Source organism: Corylus avellana, chromosome ca3 (genome assembly GCF_901000735.1).
Source record: "Corylus avellana chromosome ca3, CavTom2PMs-1.0".
In the NCBI taxonomy this organism is placed as follows: domain Eukaryota; kingdom Viridiplantae; phylum Streptophyta; class Magnoliopsida; order Fagales; family Betulaceae; genus Corylus; species Corylus avellana.
The window spans coordinates 35,485,887-35,509,042 of NC_081543.1; the positions used below are offsets into that span (position 1 = coordinate 35,485,887).

At 34.3% G+C, this 23,156-nt stretch overlaps 2 protein-coding genes across 2 annotated transcripts; one reads left to right on the forward strand and one right to left on the reverse strand.

The window, feature by feature from the left end:
- The first annotated feature begins 72 nt into the window (after nucleotides 1-72).
- On the forward strand, nucleotides 73-1,293 carry LOC132175070 (ethylene-responsive transcription factor 5-like). The gene has a single exon (XM_059586884.1). It carries the CDS (start codon nucleotides 225-227, stop codon nucleotides 1,128-1,130), a length of 906 nt encoding a protein of 301 aa, XP_059442867.1. The 5' UTR covers nucleotides 73-224; the 3' UTR covers nucleotides 1,131-1,293.
- A 16,063-nt stretch (nucleotides 1,294-17,356) lies between these two features.
- LOC132176591 (uncharacterized) lies at nucleotides 17,357-17,893 on the reverse strand. The gene has a single exon (XM_059588843.1). The coding sequence runs from the start codon at nucleotides 17,684-17,686 to the stop codon at nucleotides 17,417-17,419; it is 270 nt and encodes an 89-aa protein (XP_059444826.1). The 5' UTR covers nucleotides 17,687-17,893; the 3' UTR covers nucleotides 17,357-17,416.
- Between the last annotated feature and the right edge of the window lie 5,263 nt (nucleotides 17,894-23,156).

Genomic DNA, 23,156 nt, shown 5'->3' on the forward strand with positions numbered 1-23,156 from the left:
ACCGACAAACAAACATACGTGAGATGGATAAGAAATACGATGCTTCTTTCCTCCATCCGGGAACCCGATGAGAAAGCCCACCCGGCTCCTTCCCCGCCGCAACAGAAGAACAGGACTCTTCCCCCCCTACCATTATATATATCCATCTCACTCCCTTCTTCCACTCAAATTCAAATTCTTCTCCTTCCCATCTTTGAATTTCTCTCTCATCACTCTCCCCATCGATGGCATCTCGAGAGGAATCTTCAACCTTAGATCTCATCAGGCAACATCTCCTTAACGACTTTACCTCCATGGAGAGCTTCGTCTCCAGTCTCAATCTCTGTTCCTCTGACAACTCCCAAAACCAATCCACAGGAATTTCGGACCTCAAAAATGGTGGAATCTTTGATTACTTGCTACCCAAAGAAGAACCCATCACCTGTTCTTCCAACTCTTCCAATTCTTCCGATTCTACCAACCAAACCAAGCCTAAACCTTCCAACTTAAGCCACCGCCGGCCATCCATAAACGTTGCAATACCTCCGACAAGAACAACCTTCGGCGAAAATTCACAGCCGGCGCCCATATTGGCGGCGACTAAAAGTAGCCTGAATAACGTTTCGGATGATTCTGCCGAGAGTAAGCATTACAGGGGCGTCCGGCGCCGGCCCTGGGGGAAGTTCGCTGCTGAGATACGCGACCCCAACAGAAAAGGCTCGCGGGTGTGGCTCGGGACCTTCGATACCGCCATAGAAGCGGCGAGAGCTTACGACCGAGCTGCGTTCAAGCTGCGTGGCAGCAAAGCCATTCTGAATTTTCCTCTGGAGGTTGCTGGGAATTCCCTGGAGTATGATACTCCTGCACTGAGTCATCTCGGTAGGAAAAGAAGCAGAGAGATCGAGAGTGAGAAGGAAGAGAGGAAAATTCAAGCTGTGGAGAGTAAGGTGTTGAAGGTGGAGTCTGCGGAAGCAGTTCAGATTCAGAAGGTAAAGTCGTCGGAGATTGCTTTACCGGCGGCTGGTCCTTTGACGCCGTCAAGTTGGACAGGGGTATGGGATTGTGATGTTAAGGGAATTTTCAGCGTGCCTCCATTGTCGCCGTTATCTCCATATCCTTCAATGGGGTATTCTCCGCTTATGGTTATATGAGACTACAGCATACTCAATTGGAGGTGGTTGACGGAGTTCACTAAATTCGGAAACTTTGCCGGAAATCATTGGAAAATATATATATATATGGTGTGTACTAAATGTAAATACTAGAGAGTAAAGAGGTTGTTTTGGATATTGTGATGTTGAATTTGTTTATTCATTCATCTCTTTAATTTATAAATTAGTGAAGTACTAAGAAGCTAAATAAATATACTTAAAAAATTTATAAACTGAAGTGACTGACTCGTGAACGTTAACTTGAAAAAGTTTTTAGGTTCATTTGTTTGGCGCTCTATCATTCCTCTATAAATTAAGCGAAATGTTTTTTTCTCACCGGCTTGTATTCTGTTGTTTGATTTCTTTTTCTCATTTTAGTTCAAAATATATTGCTGATTTCTTGAATTCGGTTTTTGAAATTCAAAAGATTTCATTTTGTCTCGATCTTTTCCATAAAAGCAATATAAACCTTTGAATTATCATTTTTTTCTTTCTTTCTTTTCTTCTCAGTTCTCACTGATAACATGAGGAGGAACACGTGGTGCCACTAAGTAATAAACAATATTATCGTGCCAATAATTTTATTATAAATATTTTAGTTTAGTTTGTTGACGTAGTGGCAAGAATCAAAGGTTGAATTCTTTCTTGAAACAGGAGTTGATCCAATGGATCAGGACTGCCACGTCAATAAAATATGATTAGAGTATAGTATATAACATTTTTCTTTTATTTTAGTACATATAACAACTCAATTAGAGTCACTTAAGAAAAAATAAACTCAACCATAATCAATAAATCCTCAAATTCTCAAAGAATTGAACTTAAAATCCAGTCAAATTCGTCCGAAATCAAAGGCCAAAACAAAAGCATTAGGTTTTATTTGGTAGCAGGGAGCTTGATTTGGAGAAAATCAAGCGGTGCCGAACTTGATATCGGACAAGTTTGAGGCTTAAATCGAAAGGACAAGGCCGAATCGATAGGAAAAAGCAAGTTTATAGAAAACATGTTTAATATAAGCGACAATAATTGGGAAACTAGGATGCAGATTTTTTATTTTTTTGTTAATTGAATGAGGATTAATAGATATTATGTAAGTTTAACATTTAGGATATGCGGAACTCAAAACTCTTGAAAATTTTAAATCAACTGTGGTACTCGAAACTTCGAATGACTCGACCCGCATAATTAGGACAAGGCTTGGTAGGGTTTAAAGTGAAAGATAAACCAATCTGTTCCAAATTAGAAATTGGGTTCAAGTAAAAGCCCTTGTATGAGAAAAGTCCACCTTGTTGTGCACATGTGATATGATATGATAAACTTTGAGATGGCCCCATCATTTGCTTACATTATTCAAACAGTAGAGATGACAATCGATCATTTGGCTTACATTTTCTTGCACGCAAGAAGATTGAGTTTGTTATGATCGCCTATACGTTAAGGAATTGTTGGTTTTGTCCATATATTAAACTTCCCTATGAGATGAAATCAGAAAAGAGAAAAAAAAATTAAAATAAATATAGCCGTTACGTGTGGAGACCATATTGCATATCAACAAGCTTTCAAAGTCCGATCGTTAAAAAAGTTCAAGACCATGGCAGGATCAAGCTCAATGGCTAAACCTACACAAGGTCCAAGACTAACAGCAAGATGTACCTTTATCTCCATGGAATGCACCATAAGTTATCTCCTCTTTAGCCTAGGATTTCAAGCACTCTCCTGTATATACTCTCACACTTTTACCTTGTATCGATTTAATTTTACTAGCTTTCCTCTCCCTTTTGATTGATTTGGACGTCAAAGTGTCTCTGCCTCTGGTTTCTTGGTTGTCGGCCTTCTGATGACTCATCCCTTATTTTGCAGACAGAGCTTCTCCATAAAAACGGCTTGAAATCACCATGGATCTTCCTTTTTTTTTTTTTTTTTTCCAATCAAATAAGGAAAACAGGTTACAAAGGATCATACTAAGAAAAAAGGGTGGCCAACCCAACAACTAAGCCCAAATAAAAAATGCAGTACAAATACAGTAACAATAACAGACAGTACACTATGGATATTCCTTGCATCAACATCGTGCATTCAAGGGGTAGTGGGGTAGTAGAGTATGTAATGTAAATAGTGTTGTAAAATTAAATGGATGGTGCAAAAATTCTTATTGATGCTAAATAATATTAATCCAAACAATTAACAATAAGATAAATATAATACAATAAATAAAAAATAGAGCAAGGAAAAATCTCACAAAGCTATAGAATCACGCAAGAGCGTTGTCCTTAAAGGTTGATTTCGTGCCTCCCGGAGTGTATAACTCGGTGCGATCGGATTTCTTGACACGCAACCTCCCAGGATTAGACTATAGCGTCTACCTTCGTTAAGAACGCACTTTCAAGTAACGAAGATCAAATGAACAACCCTTTCTCAAGTTGAAGAGGATGAAAAATTGAGTAGCATGTAAAACATAAAATAGACATAACATACTATAACTTCAAGATCTTAACTATCATGAATTTCACAATAAATTGATAAAAGAAAACATACCAGAATCCATTACTTCTTTAATTCTTCTTTAAAAGCCTAAACACCAGAAATCGGTTTCTCTCACTTGACCCACTTAAGGTACACGAAGATGATGAAAATTGCGTACATTTATAGGGCAGAGAGAGGACCGGTTTCCTTTATTCCTTTATAACTCAACTTCCCATCAAAGTAATAGTTAATTTAATAGGAAACCACTTCTCTTAATTAATTAACCAACAGTTTATTAAGGATTAGGATTAAATAATCTCATAACTTAAGAAGCCTAATAAATACTCATATGTGCCATGTCATGTGGGACATTAAATTCTTACATTCTCCCACTTGGCCCATATGACTAATATTGTTTTAGACTCAATGAGGTTAACGTTAGGTGCGCAAAAATCTAATCCATCCTTACTTTAATTTGGTCATCATAAATACCACAATCAAATAACCTACTAGTGTGAGTCATGGCGGTTGTACATCAAAAGGCGACATAGTCCCTTCCATGTACCACAACACTAGCAACCTGTTCAATCATGGTTCATAAATGAGAAGTGTCTAAAAATGGTCCACAAAAATGTCTTTTTTCAAAGACTATCCCTGTTGTCATTCATCCAATCTTATATGTACGTACAAAATGGAAAACAGGAAAATCAGAAACATATTTAATGAGATCTCAAAAATGTCTAATAACATAAACAAACATTATGCAATCCATAAACATTATGGGCACAACGGGTTACAATTAAGACCCATTCTGTTAACGTGTTCCTTAAATGTCTTTGGTGGTAACCCTTTTGTTAATGGATCTGCAATCATGAGCTCTGTATTAATATGTTCTATAGACACTCTTTGTTTCTGAACTTCCTCCTTAACGACAAAATATTTAATCTCCATATGTTTAGCACCATTAGAATATCTGTCGTTCCTGGAGAAAAACACAGCTGCAGAATTATCACAATAAATTTTCAGCGGCTTGGCAATAGTGTCGACAATTCCAAGTCCTGAAATAAAGTTCCGCAACCATAAGCCATGAATAGTGGCCTCAAAGCATGCCACAAATTCAGCTTCCATTGTGGATGAAGCAATGATGGTCTGTTTTGCACTTTTCCATGAGATTGCTCCTCCAGCTAACAAAAATAGATAACCAAAAGTTGATTTTCTACTATCAACACATCCGGCAAAGTCTGAATCGGAGTAGCCAATCACCTCTAAGTGATTAGATCTCTTAAAAGTGAGCATGTAATCTTTTGTTCCTCGTAAGTACCTCATCACTTTCTTTGCAGCTTTCCAATGATCCATTCCAGGATTGCTTTGGTATCTGCCCAGCATACCAACTGCAAAACTGATGTCTGGCCTAGTGCATGTCTGTGCATACATCAAGCTTCCTACCGCTGAAGCATAAGGAATTCTTTCCATTTGTTTACGTTCCCATTCATTCTGTGGACATTGCATGAGACTAAACTTATCCCCTTTTTGAATTGGAGCAACACTAGCTGAACAGTTCTCCATGCCAAATCTCTCTAAAACTCTTTCAATATATTGTTTTTGAGACAACCCTAACAATCCACGTGATCGATCTCGGAATATTTCTATTCCTATCACATAGGTTGCCTCACCCATATCTTTCATTTCAAAGTTCTTAGAGAGAAATTCCTTGGTTTCGTGCAATAAACCAAGATCACTACTAGCAAGCAATATGTCGTCAACATATAGAATTAGGAACATAAACTTGCTCCCACTAACCTTCAAGTATATACACCGATCAACAGTGTTTTCCTTAAAACCGAAGGAAGTAATGGTATCATTGAACTTAAGATACCATTGTCTGGAAGCTTGTTTAAGTCCATATATTGACTTATTTAATTTGCAAACCATGTGCTCTTTTTCCTTTATTAAGAAACCTTCAGGTTGGTCCATATAGACTTCCTCCTCTAAACTCCCATTCAAAAATGCAGTTTTCACGTCCATTTGATGCAACTCTAAATCATAATGAGCTACCAAAGCCATAATGATTCTAAGTGAGTCCTTCTTAGACACAGGAGAGAATGTCTCCTTATAATCAATGCCTCCTTTCTGAGTAAAACCTTTGGCCACAAGCCTGGCTTTATATCGTTCAATATTGCCATGTGAGTCGCACTTGGTCTTGAAGACCCATTTACACCCGACTGTCTTAAATCCTTCAGGCAATTCAACGAGATCCCAGACTTTATTTTGGTCCATTGATTTCAACTCATCATTCATGGCATCAATCCATTTAACAGAATCATTACTTTCAATGGCTTGTGAAAATGAAACCGGATCCTTACTTGTCCCTATATCAAAATCAGATTCTTGTAAATAAACAACATAATCACCTGAAATAGCGGATCTTCGTTCTCTTTGAGACCTTCTTAATGCTATTCCTTGTGATTCTTCTATAATTGGTTCATTGGTGATAATCTCATCATGGAGTGATTGATCAATAACTTGTTGTTCAACATTGTCAAATGATTGTACAACTATAGGAACAACAGCTTCTTTAGAAGTTATGGGTAGTGGGACTTTTACCCTAACTTCTTGAATAACCACATTTTGTGATTTATCACTCCCACTGATTTCACCATTCTCAAGGAATCTGGCATTACCGGTTTCAACAATTTTTGTACTATGTGTAGGACAGTAAAACCTATACCCTTTGGATTTTTCTGGATAACCAATAAAGTAACCACTAATGGTTTTCAAATCCAATTTCTTTTCATGTGGATTGTAAATTCTAGCCTCCGCAGGACAACCCCAAACATGCAGGTGTCTTAAACTTGGTTTCCTTCCAGTCCACAGTTCAAAAGGAGTATTTGGAACTGCTTTAGAAGGGACTCTATTCAATAAATATACAGCGGTCTTAAGGGCTTCCATCCACAATGAAATGGGTAAAGAGGAATTACTTAACATACTCCTAACCATATCCATTAGAGTACGATTACGCCTTTCAGCTACTCCATTCTGCTGAGGCATACCTGGCATAGTGTATTGTGCACAAATGCCATGCTTTTCAAGGAGTTTAGCAAATGGGCCAGGGCATTGACCCAATCCATCATACCTTCCATAATACTCGCCACCTCTGTCTGATCTGACAACTTTCACTTTTCTATCTAATTGTCTTTCAACCTCAGTAATGTATACCTCCAAAGCATTTACTGCTTGAGATTTTTCATGCAACAAATAGATATAACAATAACGTGAAAAATCATCAATAAAGGTGATAAAATATTTTTCTCTACTAAAAGATGGTGAGTCAAAAGGTCCACAAATGTCTGTATGGACAATTTCAAGAAGTCCTCCACTTCTTGTAGCACCTTTCTTTGTGTGTTTGGTTTGTTTTCCCTTAATACAATCCACACACACACCAAAATCAGAAAAATCTAGATTCGAAGAATCTCATCTTTTACTAATCTTTCTAATCTTTCTCTGGATATATGACCCAGTCTTTTGTGCCACAAGATGGAAGAATTTTCATTAATCAGGCTACGTTTAGTTCCAACATTATGATGCAGAGTTAGAAGGCTTTCAGCAAAATGGCTATTAAGATTCAATTTATAAAGACCATCACATAGATTCCCTGAACCAACAAAAGAGGTGTTTTTAAATAAATTGAATCTTTTATTGCGGAATGTAAAGGAATAACCATCAAGATCAAGTTTAGATAAAGAAACCAAATTTCGAGAAATAAAAGGAACATAAAGAGTCTGAAACAAATCTAGATAACAACCAGTATCTAGAAACAAACGAAAGGTTCCGATGGCAACAACTTGAACTTTAACCCCATTTCCCATGACTATGAAATTTTCATTTGGGTTTAAATTCTGGATTGTAAGGAAGCCCTGCATCGAATTAGAAACATGAACAGTAGAACCTGAGTCAATCCACCAAGTATTGGAAGGAACAACAGTAAGATTTGATTCGAAACATACGCAAGCTAAAGGCTTACCTTTCTTTTCGAACCATGCCTTACGTTTGAGGCAATCTTTCTGAACATGCCCAAACTTTCTGCAGAAATGGCACTTAACACTGTTTAGTCCCTTTTGATGAACCTCAATTACTTGAGGAGGTCCATTAACTTTAGGTGACTCTATCTTTTTGCCCTTCTTAGGCTTCTTCCACTTCTTTTTGGCTCCATGACTTACAAGATGAACAGAATGATATCCTTGTTGCTTAAGCCTTGCCTCTTCTTGAACAAGCATACTGGCCAATTCATTTACATTCCACTTATCTTTAATAGTGTTGTAATGAATTTGAAATGGCCCATATTGAGAAGGCAAGGAATTCAAGATAAATTGCACAAGAAAAAATTCATCCACATTCATCCCAAGAGCCTTTAATTTAGCAGCTCGATTTGTCATTTCAAGGATATGCTCATGCATCCCACGTGTACCATCAAATTTCATGGTGGTAAGTTCAGCCATCAATGTCCCAGCAAGAGACTTGTCAGCTGAACGAAAACGTTCTTCCACAGTTGTAAAGAATTCTTTAGCACTATCACATTTAGGAAGTGTTGACTTAATATTATTCGCTATGCTCATTCGCATAAACATAATGCTCAATCTGTTCGATCTTTCCCAAGACATGTATAATGCCTCTTCTTCCGCACTGCTTGAATCAGTAATAGCAGGCGGTTTCTCAGTCCGGAGTGCCAAATCAAGATCCAGAACACCAAGGTGAAACTGAACTTGTTCAGACCAGTCGGAGAAATTTGTTCCATTAAGAATCGGAACAGATGAAGCATGCGAATGTAGCGAAATAGGAACTGACACTGCAATAAAATAAATGTTCACTATATTAATGCTATGAGTTATAAAAAATAAAATAATATTTTAAGTAGTACTACCGCAATTCACCTTTGGGTGGAAATTACGATATACTAAAAATATATATATGATCATTATGGTGATTCCCTTTCACCTATAGGAATAATTAATAATGCATCCGTAATTCGATAGGTCCGTTACCTTTGGGTATCCGGTTCCAACTCTCAATTAAGGATGCACATTAATTATCCTATCTTAGTTTATCAATCACTTGAAAGGTGGTGCACCTTTGGGCCTATCCAAAATATTCATGTGATTAGAAAAACCGTCAAAAATTTGCAATGCCATTATCTTAATACCTTGGATATGGGTATTAAGTTTCTAACATACGACTTGAAATCTATGTATCCTTTTAGTTGGGTCACTTTGGTGATCACCAAACTATTTCATAATATAGATCTCAATTCGAAATAATGACAATGCAAACCGAATAGTCATAATATGCCTTTTTAACATTGATTCACATAAATATTCATGTTTATAGATAACAAAAGTAATACATGAAATAAAATAATCAATCTCTTAAAGACAACATTTACTGTCATAACATTAATTCAATTCTTTAAAGCAACAGTAAATTTGGAGCAATGAATTTTGCGAATAGCAAATATATTTACATAAAACTTTTGCATTTGTCAATATTTATAATTTGCATTAAATGATATTTCTAAACTGTGCACTAAGAGTTTTGCATAATAAAAGAAAGAACTCGATTAATCATATAGAAATAAAGACATACATGTGTACACAATAAACATTGAGAAGGTTTATCGTTCATACGTACACAATAAAGACTGAACTAGCCTTTATTGCACATAACATCCACGAGTTCATGCTTTTAATGGTGCATATGTTTTGTAATTATGCACTTTATGCCAAACTCAGAATCATATATGCCAAACACGTACCAAAATGGCTTCTGAATATATTAGCAAAATGACATAAACCGTAACAGCAAAATATTTATTTTATACCATAATAATACAAACAATTAATAGCAAGTGCAATTCGTGTAGTAAGGTCCCAATTCTTTATTGTCCACGCAATAACTCTTTTAGAAATCATAACCTAAAAGAGATCACCAATATACCTATATGTTGGGACGTTTCATGAAGAGTATCATTAATCAGTCACATGTCATAAATCATAATTACGAAATAGGTGTACATGACATGCATAAATAAAGATAGATTCCAAATTCAATGTACTATAATTATAGAAACCTCAATTTAGCATCTAGTCGTTTTAGTTTTGCATACACAAGTGACAAATACAAAAACATCACATTGGCATATGCAAAAATAAATTACGATAGATACGGATTTAATTAAGAGGTTAACTATTAATATTTAACATATTTCTTAATGGAAAATCATGAAAGTTACAACTAAGGCTCTGATACCACATGTAAAACATAAAATAGACATAACATACTATAACTTCAAGATCTTAACTATCATGAATTTCACAATAAATTGATAAAAGAAAACATACCAGAATCCATTGCTTCTTTAATTCTTCTTTAAAAGCCTAAACACCAGAAATCGGTTTCTCTCACTTGACCCACTTAAGGTACACGAAGATGATGGAAATTGCGTACATTTATAGGGTAGAGAGAGGACCGGTTTCCTTTATTCCTTTATAACTCAACTTCCCATCAAAGTAAGAGTTAATTCAATAGGAAACCACTTCTCTTAATTAATTAACCAACAGTTTATTAAGGATTAGGATTAAATAATCTCATAACTTAAGGAGTCTAATAAATACTCATATGTGCCATGTCATGTGGGACATTAAATTCTTACAGCAAATAACTCTAATTTTTCTCTTTGGTAACAAAGAAAAAATTCTGGAGCATGAAAATGAAATCTCACTAAAAGTAATATTTTTTGATGATATATTTTTTGTCAAATGAAGACTTGCTTATATAGACATGGGGAAACTTTTTTCTTTTAAAACACATTATTATGCAATCTATGTATTAAAGAACAAACGGTCATGAGATTAATGTATAAAACCAACGGTCAACATATTTAAGATAAACGGTCAACAAATCATCAAACGGTCAAAAAGGCTTGAAGACAAATGGGTTATAATCTAAGAAAACCAATGGTAAAGAATTAAAGCCAACAGCTAAAAGAATTGTAAATATTGAAGACAAATGCTTTTAACAAAAGAAAACCAACGGGTAAAGGGATTAAAACCAACAGTTAAAAACTTGTAAAAGGTTTTATTACCCAACGGTCAAAACTCATGAATATATTTTATGTTGAATGGTCAAAAATTAATAGGTAAATAAAATCAATATTTGTAACATTACAACAATCCCCCACATGTTACAAATATTAGAATAGAAGGAGATTAAAAGCATGCATCGATGTGGTACCTGAAAGTTTTAACCACAACTAGGATAAATAAGTAGGAACTTAATGAACTGTGGTAGAGTTAGACTCTTTTAACCAAATTCATAAAGTAAGCAAACTTATCACCCACATAACTTTCTCCAAAAGAAAATTAATAAATAAATAAGAATTAACAAAAAATAAAAAATTGGGTTGTTCAGCGGGTTGGCGCCTTATACAGGCCATGCGCCCCTGGGTTTCATGAGTGCTCTAGAGACCTACCCAAGTCTCATAGGAAGCGGCACCACCTCCACACTCACATAGATGGTATCCATCAAGAGTGTGTGCAGGTACACCCCATCCCAACAGGTAGGGACTATGGAACCATTAAGAGTTTTAAACTCATCCTTAATCACCCTGCATCTTTGTACTGTCTTACACCATAGGGATGGACTCATCAACAATCTTATCAACAAGATAGTGAAATAACATAGAATGACAGTACCACACCATGATCACTTGTGACTTCGTTTCCCATTAAACCTCATTCATGGGATCTCCAATCACAGAGGTTGGGTATCCATCACAGTGTCATCATTTTGGTATCAGTCCTATCCCCCTCGATGTTTCACTCACCAGCCTTCTTGCTAGTGGCTTGGTCAAAGGATCTGCCAAATTCCTTTCTGACCTCACAAAATCCATGGATATTACACCGGTCTCAATAAGCTGCCTCACAATATTGTGCCTTAATCGGATATGTCGACTTTTCCCATTATAGATCTTGCTCTTGGCTCGAGCTATGGCAGCCTGGCAATCACAATGAATACAAACAGGTGGAACTGGGTTAGCATATAAAGGCAAATCAATCAAAAGGCTCCTTAGCCATTCAGCTTCAGTTCCAGCCTTCTCCAAGGCAACTAACTCTGCCTCCATTGTGGATCTTGCTATGCAAGTTTGTTTGGAGGACTTCCAAGATATAGCTCCTCCTGCTAATGTGAACACATAGCCACTGGTAGGCTTTAGTTCATCTAAATCAGAAATCCAGTTAGCATCACAATATCCTTCTAATATAGCAGGAAAACCATAATATGACAAACCATAATTAATTGTGCCCTTTAAATATCTCAACAATCTAGAGATTGCATCCCAATGCTCAATACTAGGATTATGAGTATATCTACTCAATCTACTGACAACATATGCAATATCAGGGCGTGTACAGTTTGTCAAGAACATTAAACTACCAATGATTTGTGCATATTTCTCTTGTGAAACACTATCACCATGATTCTTAACCAAATGTATTTTAGAATCATATGGTGTAGACATAGGTGAATAATCAAAGTGCTCAAATCTTTTTAGCATCTTTTCAACATAATGTGACTGAGATAAAGTAATACAATTATTATCTCTAAGAACTTTAATGCCCAATATAACATTAGCTTCACCCATGTCTTTCATATCAAAATTAGATGAAAGAAATCTTTTAGCTTCATGCACAACATTCATGTTGGTTCCAAAAATAAGCAAATCATCAACATATAAACAAATAATGACACCTTCATTATTACTAAACTTGCTATAAATGCATTTATCTTCACCATTAATAGAATAAGCATTAGACAACATCACTTTGTCAAATTTTTCATGCCATTGTTTAGGAGCTTGTTTTAATCCATACAAAGATTTCACCAATTTACAAACTTTGTGTTCTTGACCGGGGATTACAAGTCCCTCGGGTTGCTCCATATAAATTTCTTCTTCTAAATCACCATTTAAAAAGGCAGTCTTGACATCCATTTGATGTACCACAAGTTTATAAATAGAAGCAATAGCAAACAATATTCTAATAGATGCAATTCTAGTAACCGGAGAATAAGTGTCAAAATAATCAATATTTTGCTTTTGCTTGTAGCCTTTAGCCACCAAGCGTGCCTTGTATTTATCTATTGTACCATCTGGTTTGAGTTTCTTCTTGAACACCTACTTACAACCAATTGGTTTGGTCTTAGGAGGTAACTCAACAAGTTCCCATGTATGGTTAGACATAATTGAATCTAATTCATTATTAATAGCTTCTAACCAAAAAGGTGCATCAATAGATTTGATTGCTTCATTATAACATATCGGATCATCATCAACAATATAAGTAATAAAATCATTTCCGAAATTTCTTTCCGTTCTAGCTCGCTTGCTCCTCCTCAATTCTTGCACATCATCAACAATTTCATTAGAAGTAAAAGAAGGTTCATGCAATAATTTTTCCTTATTTTTCAAAGGAAACACATTCTCAAAGAAAATAGCATTTTCAGATTCAATAATAGTATTGTAATCTAAAACATCACTCTTAATAACAAGAAATCTATAACATGAACTATTGCAAGCATAACCAATAAAAACACAATCACAAGTTCTAGAGCCAAGTTTCCTCTTTTTAGGCTCGGGTAGCATAACCTTTGCCAAACACCCCCACACTTTGAGGTATTTCAAACTAGGCTTACGACCTTCCCAAAGTTCGTAAGGAGTTTTACCGGTTTTCTTATGAGGCACTTTATTTTGAATGTGACAAGCCGAAAGAATGGCTTCCCCCCACATGTTAGTGGGTAGCCCAGAACTAACAAGCATAGCATTCATCATTTCTTTCAAAGTTCTATTCTTTCTTTCGGCTACTCCATTAGATTCCGGTGAATAAGGAGGTGTAACTTCATGTATTATGCCATTTTGTTCACAAAATTCCTTAAAAGGATTAGACTCATATTCACCACCCCTATCGGTCCTTAGTCTTTTAATCCTTTTATTCTTTTGATTTTCAATTTCAATTTCAATTTTGTATTTTATGAACATTTCTAAGGCTTCATCTTTGGATCTTAATAAATAAAGTTTAGTAAATCTAGAGTAATCATCAACAAATATCACATAATATTTTTTACCACCTCTAGTCATTGTGTGCTTTAAATCACCCAAATCACTATGTATTAACCCAAGAAGTTCAGTTTCTCTTGTAATAGATTTACAAGGTTTTTTAGTGATTTTAGTCTCAGCACATACTTCACATTTATCCATATTGGTTTTACTTAGTGAATTAATAATTCCAGTTTCTTTCATTTTCTTGATGTACCCAAGATTTACATGTCCAAGTCTACCATGCCAAATATAAATAGAATCAACCAAGTAAGCACAAGAAGATGAATTTTCATTAATAATATTAGCAACATTTAATACAAAAAGACCTTGATCTTCATAGCCTTTACCAACAAATGCATCATGCTTAGTTAAGGTAACAATGCCACCATCAAATAAAACCTTAAGTCCTGCCTTACCAAGCAAGTGTACCGAAACAAGATTGTGTCGGAAATGAGGAACATGTAGAACATCGGAGAGTGAAAGGGTTTTACCCGAAGTCAGCTTTAAGAGAGCTTTCCCTTTGCCTACCACAGGCACAGATCTATTGTCTCCAACAATTACCCGCTCAGTATTTTCCTTTATTGGTGTGTAGGAGGATAAGTCTTCTTTATTTCCACAAATGTGCCTAGTAGATGCGGAATCAATCACCCATCCTTTTACTTCCGTGGTCATGTTAGCTTCAGATACGACAGCTGCAATGATCTCTTTCACTTCCGTCACATTTGCCTTGTTTTTTGATATTGATCCTTTGTAGTTGTTGGTGGTCCTCTGCTTACATGCCGCTGCATAATGACCTGATTTGCCACAAGCAAAACAAATGACCTTTTTCTTTTGTATTAGAGAATGAGATGTGTTGAATCTTTTCTTATCATTCCAAAGTTTTCTTTTGGGCTTATGGTCAAATTTCTTGTAGTGTTGTGGAGGCCTAATAGATCTCTCTTCTACTAAATTAGCTTTGGAAATAATTTCCTTAGCTTTGTTAACCTTTTCCAAAGACCTATTCCTTTCTTCTATTTTAATATGCACTATGGTTTGTTGAAGACTCATGAAAGTCTTCTTTTGTTTGAAATGGAGTTTATACTCCTTCCAAGAGTCGGGTAATTTTTCAACAAGACACTGGGTCATAAAACTTTCGGGTAGACCATTACCCTCTTTGGTTAATTCAGCAACTATGTTATGAAACTCATGAATTTGAGAAGTAATACTCTTTTCATCAGTCATTTGAAAATGTAAGAAATTGCTTGCAGCAAATTTCTTAGTACCCTCATCCTCAATCACATATCTACCAACTAATTCATCCCATAAATCTCTAGCAATAGTAAAATGGCAATAAACATCAAACAATTCATTAGATAAAGAATTTAATATAGTATTCACACATAATGTATTAGCCATTTCCCAATCTCTTAATTCTTTGGATTGTTCTTCAGATTCCTCATCCGGTCTAGGCTCAGTTAGAACACTAGAAATTTTTGTAAAATCTAAAACTGCAAGAACCTTTTGTTGCCAACGTTTAAAATTATTTCCATCAAAAGATTCAATTTTTGTAGCATCTGGAAGAACTTTAGCAGCAGCAAGAATTTGTGCATCCATAATCAACCTTTAAGATTGTTGTAAAATTAAATGGATGGTGCAAAAATTCTTATTGATGCTAAATAATATTAATCCAAACAATTAACAATAAGATAAATATAATACAATAAATAAAAAAATAGAGCAAGGAAAAATCTCACAAAGCTATAGAATCACACAAGAGCGTTGTCCTTAAAGGTTGATTTCGTGCCTCCCGGAGTGTATAACTCGGTGCGATCGGATCTCTTGACACGCAACCTCCCAGGATTAGACTATAGCGTCTACCTTCGTTAAGAACGCACTTTCAAGTAACGAAGATCAAATGAACAACCCTTTCTCAAATTGAAGAGGATGAAAAATTGAGTAGCAAATAACTCTAATTTTTCTCTTTGGTAACAAAGAAAAAATTCTGGAGCATGAAAATGAAATCTCACTAAAAAGTAATATTTTTTGATGATATATTTTTTGTCAAAGTTGAAGACTTGCTTATATAGACATGGGGAAACTTTTTTCTTTTAAAACACATTATTATGCAATCTATGTATTAAAGAACAAATGGTCATGAGATCAATGTATAAAACCAACGGTCAACATATTTAAGATAAACGGTCAACAAATCATCAAACGGTCAAAAAGGCTTGAAGACAAATGGGTTATAATCTAAGAAAACCAATGGTAAAGAATTAAAGCCAACAGCTAAAAGAATTGTAAATATTGAAGACAAATGCTTTTAACAAAAGAAAACCAACGGGTAAAGGAATTAAAACCAACAGTTAAAAACTTGTAAAAGGTTTTATTACCCAACGGTCAAAACTCATGAATATATTTTATGTTGAATGGTCAAAAATTAATAGGTAAATAAAATCAATATTTGTAACATTACAAATATTGATTTTTGTAATGTTAGAGGGGCCTATATTTTATCTATTTCTCTAATCGCTAACCGGCGGTTAGCGGTTGCGGTTAGTGAAATCTACTAACCGCCACTAACTGTAATGATGGGTATTTTTTTTTTCCTATTCAATCTCGACTGTTGGTTGTTTTAAAAGCTTAGATGATCTTATTATGTTTTTTTAATGATTTTCTTTTTATGACCTTCCTTTTGTATTAATACTGGTTGGACTAGAAATATTAACTGAAGAAGCAAATTCTAATACTATTTGTAATGGGAAAATTAATTTTGAGTTATTCATTCTATATTTTTTTTGGTAGGGTCATTATGAGATTATAAATCTACTCTCAAACCCTTTCACAATAATAATAATAATAATAATAATAAATCTACCGTTAAACAAAAAATTATTAAAAAAGTTTGGGCTATCCCCGCCACTAACTGTAATGATTTTGGGGTGGCCCACTCAAAGATGAAAATCACACAATTATAAAAGAGAAGTGATTTTTGTAAGAGGAAAATGCCCTTGTTTGTATAGGCCCCTCTAACTTTTAGGCCGTTTTGTTTTCCTTCTTGTTCTTGGTATATATATAAATTGGCACTTATGGAAGAAAAAAAAAGGTCAAACAAGCAACAAATTACCGATAAACAAATCAAGTTTTTACTTTTGCTTTCGCAGATGTAAAACCAGAATTTTATTTAATTAATACTTTAACAATTTTTCTTACATATGTGCTCAAACACTCTTCCTTAATAACTGAGATCCTATGTATCTTGTAACATCAAGATTCTTATTTTTTGCTCCATCCAATGGACTATCTATTTGGTTCCATCAAGATCAATTCTTTTTCTTTAAAAAATTCTTTAATGGTTATAGAAGAACTTCATTTACCACCTTTAACCTTTCATCTATTTTATAATCATACTCTTAAACTTTTAAAAATGCAAATTTAAGGTAACCACCATCTTTTAAAAGTTTGCAATATCAACAATTCCGTCCAAATTCAGTGTTAAATCAAACCATTGATGAATCTGGACGGAAATATTTTGAAATTTTCACTTCGGTCTATATTTTGTTAAAGCTAAATTTGGTCCAACTGGTCTAAACTAGTCAAATTATAGTAACATGAAATAGGAAGCGATGAAGGAGAACAATTTGTGATGAACCAACATTCAAAATTTGGTGAAATATTTACAAGAAAAGTAGGCAGGGGATCAATTAGGGCCCCAACAGCTCAAGTACATGACTTTTCTTAAAGATTCTTCAGACTGCTTCAGCTTCTCATGATCTTTCACTTTACTGGATATAGCAGAAGAAGACTGAGCGGCGAGCTTCTTGGCCTGACAGTAGGATCTGATGTTGTTCTTCGCATGCTGCTGAAGTGATCTCAAAGGATGGTTCCACCGACAAATCCCTTGGTCTTTCAAGGCCTCCACTGCCCCAATACTTGCTGCCACCATCCATGCTCTGCTTGTTGAACTCATACTTCTCTTTTTCACTTTGAATTGGAATTGGGAAGTTTAGTAGATATATTTGGAGTTTCTCGTTTTGATGGTGTTGGATTTGATGAAGGGTCTTCCTTATATATATACATAACAAGTGCGCGTGTGAAGAAAAGATGGTGGTTTTGGCAGCAGTTTGGGAGAGAGGCCATGGTATTCGGTTTCCAAATACCACCTGCGTAGATCATATACTGCGGCTATGAACCAGGACGCCTCGAGAGAGACAGGATTGGTAAATACATAAAGAATGGCGTGTGGGGTTGGGTTTGATCGTGATTTCTTTGTTGTTTGATGGAGGGGTAGTCTTGAGATTATGGTTGCTCTGCTTTTGAATTTAGGAGCATTTTTTACGTTTCCAATGTACCAAATTTGTCACAATCGTAGTTAGTCTTTATTTTGTTTTTTCAAGAATGATGTGGTTTTTAATATTATCATTTGATTAAAATTTAATAATGTTTAATCACAAGCTTAATAGTGATTTTAAGAGTTATGTTATTTTTAAAAGAATATAAGAGAAATTTGTAATATTACTCAACAATTGTCGCCAGTTTATGAGCATTTTTCACTTGTTAATTGTTAAATTAGTGCCTCCGGTTGGATATTGTGATAAATAAATTTTGGGCACAAATTTCTTATAAATTTTGGAGATAAATGCAAAATTAGTCTATATAGTTGGCCTAAATTACAAATTATTCCATGTGGTATAAAAAATAATTTATAAGTCCATGTAATTGGCCTAAATTACAAATCACTCTTTGTAGTATAAAAAATAATTTATAGGTCTTTAGGGTATGCCAAAATAACAGTTTATTTCTAAAATCAATTTTCATTAAGTAACTTAATAAAATCTGTTACTTTGTCACTTTATACCCAATTAAAAACGCGACACGTATTATTATTAATTTCTTACTTTCGAAAAATGACGACTAGGATTTTTCACATAATACTATGATGCCAACTAAGATTATATATTAATCATCACTCCACGTCATAGTGTTATAGTGTTATAGTAAATTAACATAATTTCCTCAGTCACTTCATAGAATGCGATCGTCAAATTCTCGCAAAATACTCTCAAATCGTGGCGAGGAAGATGAAAATGAAGGAGGGTTACGAACGGAGTAAAATTTTGGGGATAAAATATAATATGTTAATTTACTGAAGCAGTATGACATGGAGTGAGGGCTGGTGTGTAATCTTAGTTGGTGTCCTAAAATGATGTTAAAAATCTTAGTTGTCATTTTTTGAAGTTAGAAATTCATAATAACACGTGTCACATTTTTATTGGGTATGACATAACAAAGTAATGAATTCTGTTAAGTTACTTAACGAAAATTGATTTTAGGTAGTAAAAACTGTTATTTTGGCCTATCCTAAAGATTTATAAATTATTTTTTATATCACAGGTATTGATTTGTAATTTAGGCGAACTACAAAGACCTATAAATTATTTGTTAAACCACAATGAATGATTTGTAATTTAGATCAACCACATTGACCAATTTTACATTTATCCCTAAATTTTGGACATAAATTTCTTGCAAACTAGCATCTATAAGCTTCATGTGTAATGTCTCAATAACATGTTGGAATTACATTTTTTTTAATGAGAACTGCTAGGGAGCCAAACAAATGAACAAAAAAAAAAAATTCAAACTAACGTGGCAGACCGTGAGTGGCAGACAAGGAAGAGAGAATTGCATTTTTTTTAATTAAAAAACCCTTTTCACGTCAGTTTAAATTTTTTTCTAAATTCATTTGTTTGACTTCCTATCACTTCGCTTTTTTAATTGTGTGATTTTCATGTTTGAGTGGGCCACCCCAAAATCATTACAGTTAGTGGCGGGGATAGCCCAAACTTTTTTAATAATTTTTTGTTTAATGGTAGATTTATTATTGTTTTTTTTTTTTTTTGAAAGGGTTTGAGAGTAGATTTATAATCTCATAATGACCCTACCAAAAAATGGCGGTTAGTAGATTTCACTAACCGCAACCGCTAATCGCTGGTTAGCGGTTAGTGAAATAGATAACCGTCCGCTAACTGTTTTTTCAAAATTGAGCTTCTTTTTGGGCGTTTTTGGTCTTTCTTTAGGATTTTTTGGGCCTTTTTGGGCTTCTTTTTTTTGGCATTTTTGGGCTTTTATTTTACCCTTCTTCTTTTCTTTTTTTTTTTGTATTTTTAGTGTCTCCTTGGGCCCAATTGCTATAAAAAGATCCCATATTGAAAAATTAAAAATATTTGACCCAAAATTTACATTTACTTGTACTTTAAAAAAATGTCCTTAAATATTAAATCATAACCGGTTAACTTTTTTTTTAAAAAAAAAACCAACATATAAAAAAAAAAAAAAAAATTCAACACAATATAAAAAAAAAATTCAAAATTCAGACAATTGTCACAACATATAATGATAATACATTAATACTTAAATTGTGTTTATAATTAACACATTAGTCATTGTTTAATCCAATGTCAATTACATAATTTGATATTATACGAATCATATTATCATTGTACATTAATAATATGATTCACTTGAAGTCTTGAATAAAGTATTTGAATTGTCATTGAATCATATGATTAAGTATTGATATTATACATTTATATTTTTCATATGCATATGTAGACTTATATAGACTTATAAGTTTATAACATACATTGGAAATAAGTCTTTAGATATTTAATTGTTGTATTAGTATGAATTGGTATACTTATGAGTTATGTCATATTATATATGTATAATTTATTATTATATAATCAAATGATTTAATGATCAATAGATCATGTGATATAATCATATAAATTATAGTGATAATATATTAATACTCAAATTGTGATTTAATTATTTTTAAAAAAAATTGTGATTTAATGATCAAGTGATTATGTTATATGTATAAATATTTTTATAATTATAATTATAAAAATATATTATATGAAAAGGCGGTTAACGGTTAGCAATTACGGTTAGTAAACCCAATAACCGCTAGGCGGTTATAGCAGTTAGCCGGTTATCAGTTAATATAGTTAAGCGGTTAGCAGTTATAGCGGTTAGCGGGCAGTTAAAAAACTGTCCGCATACACCCCTAGAAATTTCTACAACATATCATATGAAATTATTTGTTCATTTTGTTTAGAACCAATTTAACAATTTTTCCTCAAGTATTATAACATTTTCGATGTTGGTACCTTTACAAGTACAATATTGTCCTCTAAGTTTTAACACTATGATCTTCGGATGACAGATTTGGACCTAAATCTTATTTGAATTTGTAATTGAGAAATTTTTAATAATTTTTCGATCATACAATTCCCAAATTCAAATTCTATGGTAAATATGTTATTTATAAATTTTACCAGTATTACTATTCATATACTATCATTATTACTCTTCATATATACTCCCTCGCCTGCCATAAAGTCATGTAGGGACACTTTGGGAAGAATTAATGTATACGCATTCAAAAAAGTTGGCAATATATTTAAAAGCAATGTGGGAGATCAATTAGGACCCCAACAGCTCAACTACATGACTTTTCTCAAAGAAAACTAGAGGCAGCTTAGCCAGCAGTTTGGTAGAGAAGCCTGGTATTTGGGTTTCCCAAACCATTTGCTTAGCTCATACGCTGAGCCCTTGAACCTGGGCGCGACTAAAGAAAGACAGAATTGCTCAGAAAGAAACATATATAAATGTGGGGTAGCTCTTGTCTGTTTTAGTCTTTTCTCAAGGGCACCCTTTGAAGAGAAATAAAAATTGTTTGAAAATGCCAAAAACAGAGTAAGAAGGCACTAATTGAAGTGATCAGAATTTCTCTTGTCCTCACTAATTTATTCCCTAAAAAAAACCCAAAATTTCAGATCCAACCCCTACTACTGTGGAGTAGATTTCAAAGCCAAATAATGGAGGCTCCTTCATGTTCTTCTTTCTCCATCTTGACCTTCTCTTATGCCCCCAGAACATCCCTTCTTTTCCCTTCTTTTCTAAGAGGCACCCATAAACTGCATGTGGCTTTTCTTTCTTTTCTTTTTTTTTTTTATGTTGAATTGCATCTTTTTTCTGTGGTTGAAACTCTTTGATATGAGCATAAAAGATATAAAAAGGGGAATTATATATATATATATATATAGCACAAAAATGTGGAGGGAGGCTCAATAATAGAAATTTAAGGCTCAATATGCGACATTCTGTAATGAAATAAGGAACAATTTTCATATCATATCACCATATATTACACTAAAATCTAGTTGTATTGGGACCCCAGCAGCTCAAGTCCATGACTTTTCTGACAGACGACTCCTTGGACCGCTTAATCTGATTAGAAATAGCAGCAGAAGATTGAGCAGAGAGCTTGTTGGCCTGATAATATGATCTGATATTGTTCTTGGCGTGTTGTTGCATTGACCTTATAACAAAATTCCACCTGCATACCCCTTGGTCCTTCAGGGTCTCCACGGCTGCTATGCTTGCTGCCACAATCCAGGCTCTGCTAGCTGAGCTCATATTTGTATGATCTTTCTGAATCTGGGTTTTGGAGATTCTTCTGTGTGAATTTGATGGTGTGGGGGAGGATGCCGATGGGAGTGTTTCTTATATAGGTGGGTTAATAATTTTGAAGCGGTAAACTTCGAGAGTAACGAGATGGAAAACCACAGGCAGTTGCACCAATTGTTTAGGGAAAGTTGCCCTGGTTTTTGGAACCAAAACCATGTGCTTAGCTGGAGAATCCGGGTTTTTGGACACTTTTTATTATTATTATTATTATTATTATTATTATTCAAAGAGGGGCGGGTTTTTGGACACTTGAGACTGTTTCTTTCCGCCTTTTTTTCTTTTTCTTTTTCCGTGTTCAACTGTTCATCCTTGGTATTGCTGATTTTTAATATAGCACTTAGTCAAAGATTCACTATAGTTTCAACCCGGTGGTACAATATAGTTGTAAATTGAATGAATTTTAATATTTTATGTAGTTTTTTTTTTTTTTTTTTATTGCAATTTTATATAGTTTCTTTTTAATTGAAAGAGGGAAAATGTTATAAGGGAGATTTTTTTCACTCTTGATCCTAATAGAAGAGAGAATGTATGATTTAATGGGAATGCTTCAAAATACGAGGTGAGAAGCGGCCTATTTAACTAAAGAATATACTCTAAAGTTAGCACTCCTAGAAACTTTTTAAGTTTTTCAATTAAAAAAGAGAGCAACTACGGGAAAATGTCATAAACAACATTAGAAAAATTCCAACCCGCAAACAGCTGAGGTTGTCGAATAGCAAGGACAATATTGAAGGCACTCTTTTTAAGGATGAGAGAATAAGCACCACACGAAGTTGAGGGCATTCCTTTGAACCGCCAAAAGGGCCGCATGAGCTTCACCTAAGGTGACATCCTTAGTACGAATCTTCTTAGTAACAGCTCGAATGATGTTACCATTTGAATAACTACCATGGCAGCTACTG

Excerpts from the sequence above, each read along its gene's own strand:
- LOC132175070 (XM_059586884.1), top strand. The coding sequence starts at position 225 with ATGGCATCTCGAGAGGAATCTTCAACCTTAGATCTCATCAGGCAACAT.
- LOC132176591 (XM_059588843.1), bottom strand. The coding sequence starts at position 17,686 with ATGAGTTCAACAAGCAGAGCATGGATGGTGGCAGCAAGTATTGGGGCA.